Genomic DNA, 20,510 nt, shown 5'->3' with positions numbered 1-20,510 from the left:
GGACTGTTCAATTTTGAGATATATAATCCGAAACTGAACCAAATAAATTTTGATTTTAACATTTATATCCGAATTTTAACTTTTGGTTTTCGATTTGGTTCGATAATTAGCTTTTTCGGTTTGAATTTACGATTTTTTCGATTTTATCCGAAGTTTAAACGCCTCTACACATACGTAGACTTTATGTAATATTTTAAATGATCCTTTTGCTCAAACATGTACCTATGGAATTGAATTTATTTAAAATTTTTTTTTAAAAAAAGAGCGAGTATATATATCCCCATTTCTTCCGATTTGCAACTCCTGTGGAAACTGGAAACCCAAAATACAGAAAAACATTCTCACAACAATGGTGGCGCCGTCGAGACGCCTCCTATCGAAACTCATCCGCCTTTCGCCGCCGCCGCCGCTCTTTCAATGCCTCTCTACTTTTACTTCTTCATCATCTCCTTTTTCTCATCACTTTGTCCCTCTCTACCAACTAAATCATGTTGGTGGACCTCAATTGCGGTCTAGGTCCCACTTGCTTTCACCTCACATTTGCTTTTCCTTTTGCCGCCGATTATCAACTCAACCGGAGGAGCCTCTTCTTCCTATTCGGGCCTTAATTTCCTTGCTTGACGGTTATCACGATCATACTGGCCTTCCTTGGTAACTACAAACCACCACCCTTCTACATTTCATCGCTATTTATCTCTTTGCAATTCATTCTGGGGTTTCTTTTATTGTGTACGAAGCACATCAGCTATATTGCTTACATTTTTGCTTAAGAATGATCTGTCATCTTGTAGCTGGACTTGCGCCGCAGTAAACCCTTTTCTATTGCTTGATTTTCTTCCCAATTGCTCCTTTCGCATTCAATTTATTTTGGAAAAGTTATTGTATGATCACTTTTTTGAACTTTTCATTCGTCTCTATGCTGAGAGATTCTGGACAGCAGGAGACTCACTATGTAAGTTAAGTGAAGGGAGCGACTCTAATTTAGTGAAAACTTAATTTGGACAACTCTTTATTATAGATTATAGTGTTTTACCTATGCATCTTATTAACCAGGATTTGTCTTCTAGTTGCCAGAGTTGTGTTTAGTACATTCTACTTCTCGGATAAATAATTCAGTTGTTTTTTTCAGGTGGATTATAATCTCTTCGTCCACTCTGGCAATGAGAGTGTTATTATTTCCTTTTTTTGTGTTGCAACTAAAAAGGTTAAAGAGGATTGGAGAACTCTTACCCAAATGTGAGTTTTATACAACATATAACCATTTATTTTAACTTGTCTTAGGAATATTTTTTTTGCTTATGATTTAGAAGGATTTTGAACAGTTGTAATTCATAAATAATAAGTACTTGGCTTTTTGTTGGTCCCGGTTAAATTGAATTACTAAGAGAATAGATGTGTGGACAACATCAAATTAATAGAACAATAAAACATGGAAGAAACAATAACAAGAGACTTTATAGAGGTTCAAAGTTGGTGTAATCTCTTCTTCTTCTTTAGAAGAAATCCACTAGAAGATTTGATTTTGCATAATCCTTTAGGGTCACTTTTAAAACACCTGAGGGTAATTCCAGTCAACCACCTAAGACATTACTTAGTTTGTCTAAGTCGTCTAAGTCTATAATACTCTCTCTGCTCAGATTACTTAAGAGTATTCCATACAACAATTTGAGTTCTAGACTAGATGGATCACTTGAATATACGGCAGAATTATCACAAAGTGAATATTGAAAGAATTTATGGTTCTCCAATCATGGGTGAGCTTGACTTCTCGGATGTCATATTGCAAAACTTAGTATGTTCTTATAACTAAAGGCTTGGTGAACTCTCTTTGTTCTTTAATTAGATGAACATCTTCAATGACAACAATTTAACTTGGTTACAAAATAAGTTAAAATAACCATCTTGGCCAAAAAAACTGGCTCATCAGATTATCTGCATAACTTTAGGATTTAGAACATTGGAGCAGTTGATTCTCATGCCTTGATGCTCTGAACCTTCCTACAGTTGCTATATAAACCGATTTATTTATGTCCAGTAGACCAGTACTAAACTTTTATCTTATTTGTTATAGTTTGTGTTGTTTAATATTCATGGACATGGTAATCTGATCTTTTGTCTTAATCGGTCAAAACACTTGGCTATCTTTATGCACCTTGATTGATCTGCTCTTTCCTGTACTTTGCCATTGCCAGTGTCGTAACTATTTTCTTGAAGACTTCTTAACTGATTTGTCACTCTTGGCTGATTGAGTTAATATGATTTGTTATCATTCAACACTTTTAAGATAACATCCAACAATCCCCTCTACTTTTTTATGCTTTTATCATTTCATATGTGCTACCAGTTTATGAATTTGGCCCAGAACCTGGGTTTTAAATAGTTGTTTTACTTCTGCTGATTTGATGATCAACTTACTTAATTATATCCTTATTCCCTTCGTGGAATAGGTAGTCTGGAATTAGCCTTATGGCCCTCATCATTCATGGTCCAGTATTGGTGTGTTATGTAGGAAGCTATTGCTACTTTTACATGTCAAGTCACTATGAGTCATGGGTTTAAGAGCCCCCACTGAACATGATACCACAATTTTATCTTTCCTACGATTAGTTTTATGAAACACTGACAATTTGTAAGAGCAAGAGCTTTTTTTTTTTGGATTTATTTTTTGAATCAGTATTTGGTATGCATATGATTTCAAAGTAAGCCATATATTATTATTTTCTGATGTTGAAATATCACCCTTTGTTTTGCATCTCATAGTGCCTCCACCATTTCCACCACCTCTATCCGGACGAAGTTTTAAAGATCAAATTACCTTTTTTTGGAAAGAAAAACAAGCTGCTGGTTGTCCTTCATTCTTTTGGTTCTTTGCATCATTTTCTGTCCAGGTTAAACACCTCTTTATGAGACTTTCATATTTGCTTGTACAGTAATGAAATTTTGTTTTATAACAGTTCTATATTTCTAAAGTATATATTGTATGCTGGGTGGACTGTGATGTGAGGCCCTGAGCCTGGTTTAGTTATTAACATGCAACTTGATTAGCTTTAATGGATGACGATATGATATGGAGAATATTTTCTTTTTAATTATTAAGGTCCATTTAAAACGACGATCATTTTTTCAATTTTAAATTATTATATGTAGATATATATATAGTTCTGCCATCGATGAATAACAGAAATAAAAATAAGTATCGTCCAATATATATTCATGCCAAAATGTGGAATATTTTAAAATACCGGACCATTATATGGACATGTATCAAACATATAACATAATATCTTCCAAAAACGGCATGCAATGTGGCCTAAAAAATAATAGGCTTCGTTTGGACAAATACTTATATAACGTTTTTATAAAAGTGTTTTTTATTTTATTTTTATAAAAATTTTAAAAGTTGTTTTAAGAATAAATATGATTTGGACTACTATTCTGTAAAAACGTTTTTAAATATAAGAAGTAATCTGTTTTGATTTCCTCCATTGTCTTTATTTCTAAAAACATAAAAAATACCTCTAAATTATTTTTTTAGAAATTATACTTGAGAATCAATTTTTTTGAAAAATAATTCATAAATAATTTACAAAAATCTTATCCAAACACATATTTTAAGGGTTTTTTCCTCTTATAAAACACTAAAAATATTTTGAAAGTACTTGTCCAAAAGAGTCATACTCTCTATCAAGGATCCTAGTGTGGAGAAATTTTGTCGATAAATAATGATATAACCAAAAAATGATAATACAAAAGATAAATTTGATGTATAGTCAGAAGCATGAATAAATGATACAACGATAATTTCAGTTGATGTGTAGGGTACTAACTGACATTTATTTCACGTTTTTTGCTTTGTGTAAGAAAATTAAAAATGATTTTTACTGGAAATTTATCCCTTTTTTTTCGTTTATCTACTTGAGCAAAATAAATGGGATGCATCTCACCTTTTCTTTTCATGCTCTTGTAATTTGTAGGTCCCTTGCTTTCTTCTGTGGATCATGAGTATTCGGAGAATGTCATTGGAGCATCACTCCGGTTTTGATTGTGTAGGTACTTAGATGCCACTTATATCATTGGCATGAAAGTTTGTTGGCATGATTTGACTTTTTTGACGTTTAATTTTTTTGAAGCTGGACGCTTCTCGTGGTGGTTTTGGAATACTTGGCTGTAGAAGCCTCCGTAATTGCCTTATTTTGATTTTGAATAGCCTCTAGATTTGCATAGTTGTCTCATCCCATAAATTGTCTTATGTGTTGCATTTCTTAATTTGGATCTAATTAAGGGACGACGAACCGCGAATTCCTCCAAGTCAGAAAGATCTCCTTTGTTGTTAGCTTTTCGCCCTTGACACCCTATGATGATAGTTGTAATTGAGGCTTTGTGACGCCCGGGGTTGATAAAAGGGCGGAGAGTGATTGCCGGTGCCAAGAGGTTGCACGGACAATGAGCGGCTCTTGGCAGGCTTCTAGGCGAAGGGAGACATGAATGAACCGATCCCGTGTCGGAATGAGAGGGATTATGAGTTTGTGTAGGTATGAGACTGCACAGTTGAGGAGAGCTTAAAAAATTTGATAAGTACTACTAATATCACGAAGTTGCATCTTCTTTTCGGGAGCTCATCACATAAGAACTCTAAATGGGTGACTCCCAGGAAGTTTCTCAGGGTGCATGTGAGTGAGGACATAAGCACGCTGGAAAGACCCGTCTTGACGGTGGGGAACAGTCGTCAAATCTGAGGCGTTACAGGCTGGTTAACTAGAGAAATCGGATCTATTCTAGAGAATTTTGAGAAAAATGTAGATTGCTTTATTCATTCACGTCCTTGTTTAATTAGACAGTACTCCATCCTCTAACTAAACAACCCAAAGGATAAAACAAATCTAGAGGATAAACTCCTCTATTCCTATCCCAGTCCCAATACTCAATGGAAGAATTAAAAATTAAAGTAAAGATAACAAATATAAACCAAATCCTAGCCTATCCATTCTACATGGAATGAAATCAGAAATTGTTGTATTCTACCGTTGCTTCTTGAACCATGAGTGCACCGCATATCTATGTTGCATGGATACTGATATCGTATCGAATACGACACGGATACGGCGATACGAAAAATTTTGAAAATATATGACACGATACGGTTAAGATACAACGATTATTAAAACCTATAAAAATATTGTATATATGTATATATAAATTTAGTATTAAAATTTAAAAATCCTAGAATAGAAAACCATATTTCATCGATGATGAAAGAACGAGAGCGGGAAAGAAACGAGAACAAGAAAGACTGAAGAAAGAATGATAACATGACATTTGTTTCTGATCAAAGAAAAAAATTCATTTAATTTATTTATTTATTAGTTCTCATAAATTTATTGTTTTTCAATATAACCCTTGAAACTTTTATTTTTTTTGCAATTGATCCCAAACGTATCCGGAAATGTGTCCCAGCCATGTCCTGGCTGTATCCGACTGATCAAATTTTTAAAAAGTCAATGACGGTTTTTGCCGTGTCCGACACGCGTATTTACGTGTCGTGTTCGTGTCCGACACTTCAAATCTTTTTTTTTTGGAGTGCGTCCATGCTACATAAACGCATATAGACGTGCAGCGTGGAATCATCCAGAATCTGTGATGCGTCCATCACATCACCTCCCCCTTGAGACGCGTGTTTGACCTCTAACATGAAGGAAGTATAACTATTAGTCAACCAAGATGCATTCTCCCAAGAAGCTTCAGCAGGCCAATCAATTAACATCTCAGTTCTGCCCTTATGGACTCCTATATCTTGCACAACTTGCGGAATCAGGTGGCTGTCTCCTGGTTGCATAGGTGGTAAAGTTGGATTGTTGTGCTCATCCACTTTGTACTTCTTGAGGCACGAAACATGAAACGCCGGGTGCATTTTGGCTGAAACAGGGAACTCTAATTTGTATGCCACTTGGCTGACACGGCATAGGATCTTGAATGGTCCCTTAAGCGAGGATACAACTTCCTATTTGCATGGGCAGCTAGGCTCAATTCATGATATGGTTGCAACTTCAGAAGGACCAGTTCTCCCTAGCGGAACTGAACATCCTTGTGCTTGGCATCATAATTGGTCTTCATCACATTCTGGGCATGAAAAAGCGAGGGGGTTGTTGGCCATAAACAACTTCGAACAGTGTCACCTTCAAGGATGAGTGAAAGCTCTTGTTATAACAAATGCCCATGATAACCAATCCACCCATTTCTTTGGATAATCCAGGGTCATCGGAGCTCGCGAGTCCCGTCGGACACTGTAACTCTCAATACCCAACCGTCCACAAAACATAACAGGTTGAGCGGCCCAAACAATGAGGCATATCTCAAAGATATCAGGTCCAACGTGATATGTCATGTTTAATACGCCAAAGCAGTAAATCGTGTAATTTGCAACAGATAAGAATGCAGCATATAAGTGTATATACTACGCTTGAATATCTCAGTCAGCACATCACGTACCTCACTTAAACAATCTGACCAAAGTCTACACGTCTGAACCTTAACAATACCAACACTGAAATTACTATCAAACCAGATCCAGAAACTCACTACTGAAGGCTTTAGGGTTATTACTGTGTCCGTCGTCAGCCCGCTGATGACGCCTCAATCTGATGGTGATCCCTCCTCAAGCCGTCACTAGCTCTGAAGCTTTCCAACACTAAACTGCCCTAGTACTGGCTATAAAACCTAAGGTATATGGCTAGAACTCGAGGGAAATCGGTGAAGGAAATCAATGAAATCGACTCCTATTCATTGGCTGGATCCAGATTAGTTCAGAAGATCCCGACTTTATCTTATCTGGCACGTATCACAATCTCATTCGTCTAGTTGGATTACTTGGGATAAGATAATCTGAATTATTGCCCGGTGGATCCCCACATGCTGATCCTCAATTAACCGATTAATTAATAATGTCATCTTGAATTATACTTTATTCAAATAAGGATTCGGATTACACCAACCTTGAGGACAAGGTTGTTTTGAAGAGAGCGGTATTGTTAGGCTCAATAGACCAAGCAGGCCCAAAAGAAGGTCCAAGCCCTTATCTTAAGAGTCATCAGAAGGATCTAGATCGGGAGAGGGAATAAACAGAGAGGAGATTGTTAGGGAGGGGCATTCACGTTTATTTGGTTGAACTAGACGAGTTTGTGCTAGGGGCAAGAGTTTTCCTCTTGTAAAGGGAATAAAACCTTGCCTGAGTAGCAATACTCAGATTTACATATTGAATCTTGAGTTGTTTCTGTGTTTGAGTCGTTAGGAATTATTGTTCCTAACAATTCGTTCGATTTGCCGGATTCAAACCAGCGGCAAAAAGACTACATCGAAAGATGGGGAAACCACTAGAGCTCAAGTTCTTAAACTCCAACCGTAGCGCCCTTACTCGAGCCACCACGAAATAAACTAATAAACATGCATAATTAGACTTAACAACAACAAATAAACAGCGGAAACAACTTAAGTACTTTTACAACCCCAAACGAAAACACGGCTGATAATATCAATCTTAAATATTAATACAAGGTCAGGCGCCGATGACTGCCTCCATTATGTTGTTGCTAGCAGATACCGTCTTTTTTTTATTTTGGATCTTTCAAATCATTCCCGCAGGAGATCCAGACCCATCTTTTTCTGATCCTTCAAGATAACATGGAATCCGCCTAGCGGCGCCTAGGCGGTCTAGGCTGGTCTGGTGCCCAACTAGCGCCTAACGGATTTTATAACCTTGAATTTCATGTATCACAAACCCACCCACCACCCCCCCCACCCCCCACCCTTCTCTAACTCTCTCCATTCAAACATTTATTGGTGTAGTTTATCAGTAGCGGTTTTGAGTGACAGGTTTGCATGCCAGAATCTTCTTTTGGACTTTTATGCAATGTTAAATGTTTTTATTAAGCAGAAAAATGCTGAAAGTTTGATAATGAGCATTATCTAATTACCTAAGATAGTGATTTGGTGTGATGCGAGAAGCTCTAAATCCTTTTTTTAACTGTTAACTCCAATTACACTGATTATATTCTTCCTGTTTGAACCTTTTTCTTGTCTCTACTTCTAGCCTTGAACTTAAGTTGGCAAATGATTGGTATCAAGACTCGTTGGGATTATATTTGTACTTGGCTGTAAGGAAAGCATTTCTCTCGAGGGTAGTGTATTGCAGATATACAACATAAGAAAAAAATCATAGGTTTTAGTAGTTTTAAGTATCTAAGACTTTTTTTTAACTAGCAAAGATCTTGTATTATTAGCTTGCTTGATGAGCCCTTTAGCCATTCACCTACTGGATCATTATATATAAGGCTTTGGAATAAACAGAATCAAAACCAAGAAGCCATCGAGACTTGTACAATGAATACTACTTTTTTGTCTCTTCTATACTACAATACTCTCAGCCCCGGTAATAATATAGGTGACAGCATATGTTGTGTTCACGTATCTATTTGTATTTATTTTTTTGGTTGATATCTTGTAATACACACTTGGTTGATTGGCATCTACGAATCCTTTTTGTTTTTTGAGTTTTTTTGTTTTTTGGGTAACTAACAAAAGAGTCTCTCATAATCTTACAGGGAGGAACTCTGTGGTTTCAAAACTTGACTGAATATCCAAATGGTGTTTTGGGTCCCATTTTCCCTTTACTCATTGCAGGATTGCATTACAGTAATGTTCAGGTACAAGAACAACCAACATTTGCAAGCTCTATTAATGTTATTATTTTCAATGTTTTTGGAATACAGGGTCGATGATGATTTAAGAATCAATGTCCCAAGAAATTATCATTTTCTGTGCTGTGAAAAAGATTTTGGTTTCTAGATGAATTGATTTATGCTATCATCAGAATGTTCTTTTTTCTTTGCCATAATAGCGCTTGATAATTCTTTGATGTGGGACATAAATTTATGACTTATTTCATTGGATCTCTGAGTCAGTATTGTAATTTGCTCGCTGTTAAGTTTTTCCAACTTATTAATTCTCTGATAACTAGCTAATGGTTTTATTAATTTTCCATCATGGTTTTGCTGTTTTGTTGGTCTTTTTATTATTTTAAGAGGTTTTTTTTTTTTGCAAATAGTTTCGTGGATCTTCTGAAAGTGTCTCTTAAGAAATTTTTGGAAGTTTATGTGATGATTTGTTATTTGAAATTGTGTTTAGTTTGGTTTTTGGATGGAGAAGAAACAATAAAATTTTAAAACTTATTTATGGTGTGCTTTTTTTGGGAATGTAGTGATATGGAGATTAATTTTATTTTGATGGTTTGTTCTGAAGATGATGAAACCAAAAAATACATTTTAACTTTTGAGTTGAGAAGTGTATGTTCAAAAGGCCAATCAAACAGTGCTTCTCTTTGATTTAGACTCATTTTCTTTCCATTCAAATGGAGGAAATAAATTTTTTATTGTTTTATTTTTTGGCTTTCCCATCAGATCAATTAATCTAGAATTGTCGGTGAGACTTGAAAAAGTGGATATTTAATGTAATTTTGCATTGATGGAAGACATTATTACCCGCTATCTTATAAATGAGAGGAGCACATTTAGACGCAGTTGAAAATTGTAACGAAAAAAGTGAGGTTTACATTCGATGAGATCTTTGCTGTTTGATTTCTTAAATTAGATCTATAAATGGCATTCCTTGGTGAAAGCAGGACTGGGCTCATCTGATTCCCATGATGGCCATCATTGCTTCACATTCTTTTCAGTTTCTCTTTAACCGTTGTTGCTAACTTCTTTGTAGTTCAAAACAGACCTAATAACCTTGATGTTGCAAAATATGGTAACTTGTAGGACTTCTTTTTTGATTGAATTTGTGAATTCCTACATAATGACATATGTTTTTAGTTATTTTGCATTTTAATTGGCATGTATTGAGTCTTCTCTTTAATTTTTAGATCACAATTCAAAAATCATCATTTCAAGAGTTGCCTGGCACCTTAGGATCATTAGCAAAGGTGAGTTCATGAAACTTGTGCTTGTTCTTTCTTCTCCCTCTTTATTACATCCTATTTAGTAACTTTTGCAATCTAGCCTGCTTGGTCTACCTGTCTAAATTTTTCTGAAAAACACTCAACCCAATGATTATCAAAAAATAAATTCAATCCAACGATTATTCAAGGTGAAGCAGCAGTTGTGACAGTCACTTCAGCACTTAAATCTCGCTATGTTATGCAGACATGGATAGATGCAACAGGCTAAGTCCCACATGCACTTATGATTCAGCCTTTAAAGGTAAAAGTTCGATCAATAACTAAAAACCAAATTAAAATGAGGAACCCCTCATATCTTCAGCATATTGGACCTGTATCCCATGCGTACAACAGCAATGTGTGGTTTTTTTTAAAAAAAAAATTGTGGATAATCTTGGCCTGTTCAAGTCATGTACTATACTGACTGGCATGTTTTAGGAGTATCCGTGCATTCTGGTGACCTAGTGACTTAAATGTAGAGACATGAATACTTCCCGAAAGATGTGCAGCTGTCCCTGCCATTTGTACCTCTTTTGATCCAACTTCTGGATAATGAATTTTTAACCAAGCGAAAACATCAAGGTTTACTATAAGTTTCAAACTATGTAGCATGGACACGGCAGATTTTTTTTTTGGAAGTATTCGATACGGATACGGACACGACACGCAAATACGCGTGTCGGACACGGCCAAAACCGTGTCATTGACTTTTTTGAAGTTTGACCAGTCGGACACGGATTGGACACGTTTTCGGATACGTATGGGCTCAATTGCAAAAAATTTAAAGTTTCAAGGGTTAAATTGAAAAGCAATAAATTTCTGAGGACTATTTAATGAATATATTAAAATGAATTGGGCCTAGAAAGCCCTAATTAGTACTTTCTTCGGTCTTTCTTCTCCCAATTATTTCTTGTGATGCTCTCGTTCTTTCATCATCGTCCATCGATCATCACAAATTCCTAACACCACTCGCCACCACCCGCCGCCCTCCAGTTTCTAAGATTTTTAATTTCTAATACTAAATTTATATATATATATATATATATAATATTTTTATATTATTTAATATTCGCCGTATCCTAGCCGTATCGTGTCTTATATTTTCAAAATTTTCCGCATCGCCGTATCCGTGTCGTGTCCGATACGATACTCGTACCCGTATCCATGCAACATAGGTTTCAAACTATGCAAAAGAAAACCTCAATGAGTTTTTTTTTCTCTGTTTTTATCTGTCAGGTGTATAAATAAGGATGATAAATGGACTGCATTACTTGCTTTGTAGGGTTATGAGTTTTATCTGCAACTGCTGACACTGCCAATTTTGTTCATCACCTTCAATGTTCCCCAGGTAAATGGTAATTATATCTCGGTCCTTTCTTGGATTGGTCGGGCATGCTGATCTTATCTAAAAAATGAGCTCTTAACATATTCATTTATTTTCTTTTTGTTGTGTTATTTTGGAGGGTTGTTTAAGGCAGTATTCTAAAAAACGGTAGGCGGTAGGCGGGCGGCTACCCACCACCTAGCGCCTAGGCGCCTGGGTGACCGTCTAGGTGGGGCCTAGGCGGTTTTTTTTAATAGCCTAAATAGTAAATACCTTAGACATTCATGAGTTTTACTATGAAAGTGTTCCTCTCTTTTGCACTTGCATCTCAATTATACATTCTCAATTATACACCTCAATTAAAACTAAAAAGTACCAACAATCTTGCTTTTCCATATCTTAATTGATAACACAATCAAGAGCCAATATGCAGAAAACCTTAAACCCAGGAAATCCTCATATCACACGCTCAAATAATAATGCAAATAAAAAATATATCTATATTTTAAATTTTTAATCGATAAATGTTAGCTCATAGTACACCATTGTTTTTCTGTATGTGAAGAATGAAGATTAAATCATTCAAAATTAAACATGAAATTAAAATACCTATTACCTAACGGCAGGAGCGACGGCGGCCAACGAGAGAGCGCGGGAGAGGGTGGCCGCGGGTAACAAGGGTGGCTGAGGGCAGCGACGGCGTCTGGAGGCGAGAGAGAAAAAATTTCTCTCTATAGTCTCTGGCTGGGCCAGTACAAGTTTAGGCAGAAATAAGAAAGGGGAATTTTGGGGTGGGGGGTTGGTGGGGGGGGGGGGAACCGATTATTTGTTGGGCTAAGTAATAAAAAAAAATGAAAGGCCTAGGCGGAAGCCTGCCTAGGCGGATTTTGGGCCGCCCGATTAGTCTCCTTACGCCTAGAGGCTACACTTATGGGAAAAAACGGGTCAGTGGGCAACCGCCCACCGACAGTCTAGGTGGCGCCTTTTAGAACACTGGTTTAAGGAATGAACAAGTCTTTATTCAGCTTCTGAATTTATTGGTCCAAGTTTCATGTACAAATTACTGAATTTTGCGAATGTAAATGGATTACGAATTTAAAATCTTATTTTTCCCATCATTGGAAGACTTTCAAAATGTGCATATTTTTTCTTTTAAAAGGCGTATCATACAATGGATCTCTCTATCATACAATGGATCTCTCCAATCAAGTGGTGTGACAATGACTTTCTTAACTCGTCCCTTTTGTATCTTATAAAGAGTTTGTCCTGAATTATTTCATCTTCTTTATCATAGGTTGTTTATTTGAATCTCTCTTTTTTTTCATACTTTCAGGGAAGTTTGGTATACTGGTTTACAAATAGTTCACTGACTTTGATACAGGTTGGTACTTTTGTTTTTTCAAATTAGCCCCAAATATGTTTGAAATTCAATTGATTTTTGTATCTTTTCATGTCTGAGAAAAATATGATGGTACTATTAGTTATATTAATGTATCATCCATTCAGTGAGTAGTTACTGAACTTTAACTATATATTTAAGTTTTCTAGTTACTTTACATTAAACTAGCCTAACACCATTCTTTAATCATTTTTTGGTTGCTCAGATCTGATACTAACCGAGCAAGCCTTTAGTCACCTCACATCTCTCTTGGTTTCCATTTTCTACGTTACTCATTTTTCCTATTAAATTTTGAAACAAGAATTAGAAAGAAAACTTTCTTGCTTCTCATTAACAAAGATACACAATATATACATGCTTGTCTATGTACAATTTAAGGAAGCAAATTATAAGAAAATCCCTAATTGATCTTAGTCAAATCCTACTCTATCTTTATAATTATATTGTTGATACTTTCCTATTCTATCTAAGGAAAAAATACAACAGAATATATTTTCAATATTCTCCAACAAATTTTAACTTTATTTTGTTGCTCATGGGCAACCTCCTCTAGCCGTAATTACTTTTTTGTGACTTGACTAATGCTGTACTTTAAACTCCACTCCTAAAGGTTTTGGTCAGTCAAGTGTTCAGAAGTTTCAGTGACTACTTGACATCCAGTGCTGGAATATTATTCTTAACAGAAAAAAAAATTAAAATCTTTCTCAAAACATCAAATGTATGTAACTTATGATATTCTAGAGCAGTGATCGTCATTCTTCTGCATCTTCTTTTGTCTCTTTACTTTAAGTGGTTCAAATGACTTGTTTTCTTTCTAATTTGATTATTGTGCTTTATGAAATAAGAGACCTCTACTTGGTATATTATTTCTATTATAGAAACTTGAGCTGAAATTTGGGAGGTACATTTGAGTTTTGTTGACTAGAATATACTTTTCCACGTATTTATGCTTTCCCTAGGTAAATGGGGTTTGGTACCCTCCTAAAAATAAAAAATAAAAAATAAAAAACACAAAAACATCTATATAAAATCAATAATTTTTTAAACTGTGTTTTAAAAAATCGGATGCATTTGTTCCATTTGTGAGGGTGTTATGCCTGACTTTTAAAAATATAGGTTTCAGAAAAGACAATTTATTTTACATGTTGGGTTTTATGCTTTTTTAAATTTTCACAGAGGTGTTGAAAGTAATTTGTCCTGCTTTTCCCTGAGAATATGTAGAGTCATCCATGCCCTTGGTTTTAGAAGTGGAAGTGGAAGAGAGCCTTCATGTAATTGGCGGATAGAAGGCTAAACTGTTAACTTACATGAAATTGAGTAAGATTCGCATAAGCTAGGTAGTAGAAGATAAATGATGGTACGATGAAAGACGGGATCTGGCAGTTATGAAAGTGACACTCAGATATTTTAAGTTAATGAAGAAGATAAGGTGTGGCGCATGATAGTCGATCAAAAAGTGTGAATATTCGAATGCCCGTCTGTGAAATAGGTGTTTGGTTTGTATTTGGATGCACATCTGGTAATCCATTTTCTCTTTTTCACAGAAATTATGTCTAAAAAATCCTGAAGTTCTAAACTATTTAGGGCTTCCTGTAAAGAAGACTTCTGTAACAGCTCCAATCAATGACCGACGAGGCAATAATGAAGGACCGGAGATATTTGTATCAACAAAGCAGGGAAAAATCTCTGCTGAATCCTTGTCGCCAAAAGAACTTGTTGCTGTGAGTTATGATGTTATGCCACAATGTTTAGGCAGTGTTTGTGATTGCTTCTAGAAATTTGTGAAGGAAAAGCTCAAAAGCGCTTCCTAGAAGCAATCCCAAACACTACCTTAGTATGCTTTACTTTTCCATGTCAAAATTTCCAATCAATTTATCTCAAGACATTTCAACAGTTCTCAGTCAAAGTTCTAACTGACGGCCATAAAGATGCGGCAATTAAATTATTAAGGTAATAAAAATCCTTTGTTCTTGGGATAATTTACCTCCTTTCTAATGGTTTTCTTGTAAAATACAAATGCAGACTTGCGCTTAAAAAGGATCCTGGATGTGTTAGGGCTTTGCTTATCATGGGGCAGATACTGTTGCAGAAACAAGAACTTGTCGAGGCTTCTGTGTATTTAGAAAGTGCTGTTTCAAAGGTCTTGTTCCATTTTAAAGTCAATTTACGCATTTTATCTTGGGGGTGAAGAAAGATTATGGATAATGTGTTCTATTTTATTTTGGTTGTGATTAATATCTGCATTTATCTGTAGTAACTTGATATTTTAAAGAACTCTCATTTAATTACAGAGTTAAATTTGTAGATTGTGTAGTTTATGAGAATTAAAGGCATGAAGAAGATTATTCTTCTCATTAATTTCAGAAAAGCATCTACCTAATTCCTTAAAGTCAGGAATTTGTCAATGCAATAGGATAAAAGTCTATCAACTTATAAGAATTTAAACTAGCAGATAAATTATTATTTAAGTACTTGATAATGGTTTAATAATCAAATAGTCAACACTCTCCCTCAAGTTTGGTCATATAGGTTGATCATGCCTAGCTTGGAACACGAATCTTCATAATTAGACCGAAAAAGTGCCTTTGTCAGAATGTCTGCTCGCAATTTGGTAGGAATGTAGTTCAGGTAGAAACTCCCATTTTCGATCTTCTCACTTATAAAATGTCGATCCACTTTAATATGTTTGGTTTGATTGTGATGTACAAGACTTTTTGCTATGCTAATGGTTGCCTGATTGTCACACATCAACTCTACTAAATGACTCCCTTCCACATAATTCGCCAAGTAATTTCCGGAGCCACATTCCTTCACAAATTCCATGTGTCAACGCTCGAAATTCAGCTTCAGCGTTGCTCCATGCAACAATGCACTGCATTTTGCTACGTCAGGTTACTAGATTTCCCCATAGGGCCCATACAAACTTGCAATACCCGGAGGTGGAGTTTTTTTTATGAAAAATAGCTCTTTCCGTGGAGTTTTTCAGATATCTTAACACTCGATATGTTGCATCCATGTGCTTTTCAGTTGGATTGTTCATGAATTGGCTAATGACACTCAAACCAAAGCTAATATCTTGTTGTGTGTGACAGATATATTAGTTTGCCAACTAGTCTCTAGTATCTTCGTTTGTGAACGGGTGGACAATTCTTTTTCAATCCTATCTTGATTGTCGGATCCGTTGGTGTATCCACTGGTTTGCACCCCAACATACCAGCTTCCTTCAAGAGATCTATCACATACTTTCGTTGTGAAACTGACATACCGAGAGATGACTTTGCCACTTCCATTCCCAAAAAATACTTTAGGTGCCGGAGGTCTTTCATCTCAAATTCTTTTGACCACACAGACTTTCACATGGATGATTTCTTCTTCATGATTTCGTGTGAGAACAATGTCATCGACATGGACTATAAGAAATGTGATTTTACCTTCCTCGGGATGTGACTATAAGAAATGTTATTTTACCTTCCTCGGGACCTTTGACAAATAAGGTGTGATCAGCTTGGCACTGTGTGTAGCCATCTCCTTTCAAAACATTGGTAAATCGGAAGAACCTGGCCGAGGTGATTGTTTGAGACCATAAAGTGACTTCATTAATTTGTGCACCTTATTGGTTGTTTTTTCTGACTCAAAACCTGAAGGAATGTCCATATTCACTACATTCTAAAGATCTCCATTAAGGTTTCTCGTCAAGTTGATACACAGGCCAATCTAAGTTAGCAGGAATTGATAAGAGTATCTGGATTGTGTTGAGCCTGGCAAGAGGCAACTGGAGCAAATGTCTTCTGATTGTCAATACCATGGGATTGTGTATATCCTTTGGCTACAAGTCATGCCTTAAGCCGTTCTAATTTCTATGTTTCCATCAGACTTATGTTTGACTACGAAGATCCATTTGCACCCAACTGTTTTCTTTCTTGGTGATAAAATTCAAGAAGGATTGGATTGGAGTTTTGAAATTGAGGACCTGAGAAGGCATCTTATGGATAAGGTAATTGGGATTTGAGAATGACATCCCCTCATTTTGTTGTGGGGTGTCAACACAAGAGCTTTGGTGAACAATTCCATGGGATTCCAAGTAGTCACCTAAGATTGGATTGAAGTAATCTCAGGCTATGTCTATTCGTAAAACCTGGATTTTGGTAGAAAAGGATCATGGTGTGGAATTGTATGAAGATACCAGAAGTTTCAGATTTCTCCTTCATTAGGAAAACCCAAGACAACCGCTTATGGTCATGGACAAATGGAAGGACCCCAGATATCCTGTATACGAGAGAGAACGGTTTAGGTGGTTTGTAATGGAGTTGAGTGAATGTAATGCGAGCGGTTTTAGCCAATGGCAAATATCACTTTGAAGAGAGTGAGAAACTTTATTATTGAACAAAAAGGAAAAAAAATTTCAAGATACAAGAAATTCGGATGCCGTAACTGATAGAGAATAAGACATCAAGGGTGCGAGGGAAGAGGTGGTCAGACTTCTCATGGAAACATTCACCTTGAGGAGATGTAGTCCATCACAAATATCAGCACTGCCAATTGTCTTCCCCGACGCCAAATCCTGAAAAACACACGAGTTAACATAGAATTTACGTGGATTTGGGGTAATTCATTTTGCTCACCGGCAACAAATTGCAATTAAGATCAGGCACATATAGAACTTGTTGAAGCAAAATTTATGGTGTCAACTGAACCAGTCTGTAACCGACTACTTTGTTGCACGACCCATTAACAATGCGAACTGTGTGAATCTGTGCATGGGTTGAATGATTTAAAAAATTCCAAGTTTCCAGTCATATGGTCTGAAACACCCGAGTCAACAGTCCATGAGGTGCATAGGTCGTGCTGCGAAAGTAAAGCACATGAGAAATTAGCTCGATGCATCATATTACAAGTACTTGGAGCCAGAGAGTTTGACTGACTGAAGAGTTTTTGGAGTACATCCAGTTCTTTGGTGAAGGGTTGCTGCCCCTTCGAATTATTTTTTCACGAGCTGGTTTCCAATCCGCGGGTTTCTCATGGATCTTCGAACAGTTCTCCAGCGTATGACTATGTCTCTTGCATTTTGGACACCAAAGCCGGTTCGGGTTTTGTCTCTTCCAGTGGTGGCAAACAATTCGGTAAGGCATCCAGATTCTGAATCACTTGGGTGAGGAATCGGTGTTTTATGCCAACAAGGGTCTGCAGTCAACAGGCAGAGTGGCTGTGGAACCCAACATAAATTTCCTGCAGTTCTCTTCATGTCGGACATCGGAGAACACAGTACGAAGGTTGGGTAAAGGTTTGGTGACCAAACTTTGACCATGAACTTCATCAAGTGTGCTATTAAGGTCTGATATAAATTTAAAGATCAGTCGCTTCTTCACAATTGCCTTGTAGCAACGTTAATCGTCTGGGACCCTGGGCATTTCCATTCATGGACCTCAAAGAGGTCTAGCTGTTGCCAGTGGATGAGTGAGAGAGGTAAAGTAGGTGGTGACAGTGGATTCACCTTGCCGGAGATCCTTTAGGATGCTTTCATTCTCAAAGAGTTTGGACCTATTTTACTTGGAGGAAAAAGTATCTAGAGCGGCGTCCCAAATATCCTTTCCAGTAGTATAAAGGAGGAAGTTTTCACCTATCTACGTAGTCATGGAGTTAATTAACCAAGACATGACCATACTGCTTTCCGAATTCCAGGCCCGGAATGTAGAACTCGATTTTTCTGGACGGGTCGATGCGCCGGAGAGTTCATCCTTCCCTCTGCCACATATGAACATCACAACGGATTGTGACCACTAAAGATAATTATGTTCCGTTTAATTTGTGGCGATTGGAACAAGAGTGTTGTCGCGACCACAGGTGCGACTGGCGCAGAGGGTTTGGAGGGGTCGACGATCAAGGATTCCGATGGGGATGCCATGCCGTATTGTCATGGGGTTTTTCAGCGCTCTGATACCATGTAGTTTATGAGAATTAAAGGCATGAAGAAGATGGTTCTTCTCATTAATTTCAGAATAGAGAACGTACAAGAATTCCTTATAGTAAGGAATCTGATCAGATACAATAAGATAAAAGTCTATCAACTCCTTAGAATCTAAACTAGTAGATAAGTTATCATTTAACCACTTGATAATGGTCTAATATTCAAAATTCAACAGATTTTATTGTATTAATTATGACTGTACTCTATTATCTACTTCACATAATTCATTTTAAGTTTTGAATCTTATCGTTCTTTCCTTTTAGCTTATAACATGTACTCTTCTATTTACCGTCTCTGACTCGAGGATTGGTTCGAACTTCGATTCAGCTTCTTGTTGCTGGCCATCCAGTAGAGGTTGAAGAACTTGATCTTCTGATTCTGTCCTCTCAATGGGCTGGTATTGCTTGCATGCGGCAGGTAATACAGAACAATGCTTATTTTATACTTGTTCATATTTGTATATTTTGTTCCCCAGAGTGAAAGTGATCACAATGGCTGTTATTTTCATACATGAAATGAGAAACTTTTACCCAGAAGAACCAGCACTTGAGGGGTAAAAGACATTTCTATAATTGCGATGTTCCGTATAAGGCCCATATTACTGTTTCCGAAAATATCCCAAATGTAAGGGGTACATAATTAATAGTGATATAGCTAGTTGTTTACAAGAGGTTGCTCATTCATTGTGTTTGTGTAACTATATTAGCTAGTGGGAGAAGTGATGATATGAAGCCACAAAAATAGTGTATAATAGTTCTTGTTAGCTGCTATATACTCATCCGGGGAGATTTTTTATTGTGGTCCATAACAAACAAATCTAAGTAATTATGATTTCTAGAGGAAAGTTGGTCCAGTGAGACACTACAGATTGCTATCGTAATCATTTTACAGCTGCTAAATCTTCAGGCATTGCATCAGCCTTCAAGAAAATCATTATGTACTGTCACCCTGAACATCAACTATAAACTGCGGATAAATGTATTATACATTGCTTTATGGATACGGCCTAACTTGCAATTGTGCTGATGTGGTTTCTATTCCTACAGTAAGGATCTTGGATTTGACGTAATTGTGTGTTGACCCAATCACTTCATGTATCCAGTGGGTTTAAATTGTACCATTTGGGGACAATTTTTCTTGTTTCCACTACTACATTTCGTCTCTTGTGCAGGGAAAAATGGATGAAGGTCTTTTTCATCTGGAAAGAATAGCGCAGCTGACAGAGCCCGAGGGTTTGAAGACCAAGTCCTACTACTATGACGGTTTGATTATTTTGGCAAGGTATGAGATTGATGTAAAATTTCTTTTTCTCAACTTTTACATTTTGAAACGCTTTTATTGATTATTTTGCTCTGATCCACCAGTTCAAAACTAAATTTGTTATTTGCTTTTTGGTGAGTCACTCTACCTAACGACCATTCCATGTAACTTGGGCTTGCTTTCAGTGCTTTACTGAATATGGGACGCAAAGCTGAGGCCTTGAAGCACTTGCGCAAAGCCGCTGCCTATAGTCCTACTTACCATGTGTATTTAAAACAATGTGAAGAAGACACAGATGATTTTGCTAATCATTTATTGATTCAGAGCGGAGATGTTAAAAACTTATGCTTCAAGACCATTGAAACCTCGTCGAAATAGGCCCGGCCCCGTTCATGATTTGGGATTAGTCGTCATTTGTATTTTTTTAACCGAAGATATGATGTGACTTTTTGAGTTTTACCATTTTTACCGACCATAAAATATTGGCACTTTTCAGCTGAAACCCTGAAATTGATTGCATTGATTACTATAATGATGCAAATTAATAAAGAATGAAATTGAGATTCTGCTGAGT

At 36.6% G+C, this 20,510-nt stretch overlaps 1 protein-coding gene across 1 annotated transcript; it reads left to right on the top strand.

Annotated features, from left to right (window-relative positions):
• Positions 1–319: 319 nt before the first annotated feature.
• LOC140885294 (ALBINO3-like protein 2, chloroplastic) lies at positions 320–20,508 on the top strand. Its single transcript, XM_073292255.1, has 14 exons — positions 320–651; positions 1,130–1,236; positions 2,761–2,888; positions 3,975–4,046; positions 8,595–8,696; positions 9,914–9,973; positions 11,271–11,336; positions 12,646–12,693; positions 14,256–14,432; positions 14,606–14,661; positions 14,734–14,851; positions 19,004–19,093; positions 19,848–19,957; positions 20,122–20,508. Exons 1-14 carry the CDS (start codon positions 350–352, stop codon positions 20,312–20,314), a joined length of 1,629 nt encoding a protein of 542 aa, XP_073148356.1. The 5' UTR covers positions 320–349; the 3' UTR covers positions 20,315–20,508.
• The last annotated feature ends 2 nt before the right edge of the window (positions 20,509–20,510 follow it).

This window comes from Henckelia pumila, chromosome 2 (assembly GCF_033568475.1).
Source record: "Henckelia pumila isolate YLH828 chromosome 2, ASM3356847v2, whole genome shotgun sequence".
Taxonomy (NCBI): Eukaryota; Viridiplantae; Streptophyta; class Magnoliopsida; order Lamiales; family Gesneriaceae; genus Henckelia; species Henckelia pumila.
This window is presented reverse-complemented; position numbering and strand designations above follow the sequence as displayed.

Coding starts and splice junctions, on each gene's coding strand:
- LOC140885294 (XM_073292255.1), top strand. CDS start 350: ATGGTGGCGCCGTCGAGACGCCTCCTATCGAAACTCATCCGCCTTTCG. Junction 4,047..8,594: donor ATCACTCCGGTTTTGATTGT/GTAGGTACTTAG, acceptor ATAATCTTACAG/GGAGGAACTCTGTGGTTTCA. Junction 14,662..14,733: donor GCGGCAATTAAATTATTAAG/GTAATAAAAATC, acceptor ATACAAATGCAG/ACTTGCGCTTAAAAAGGATC.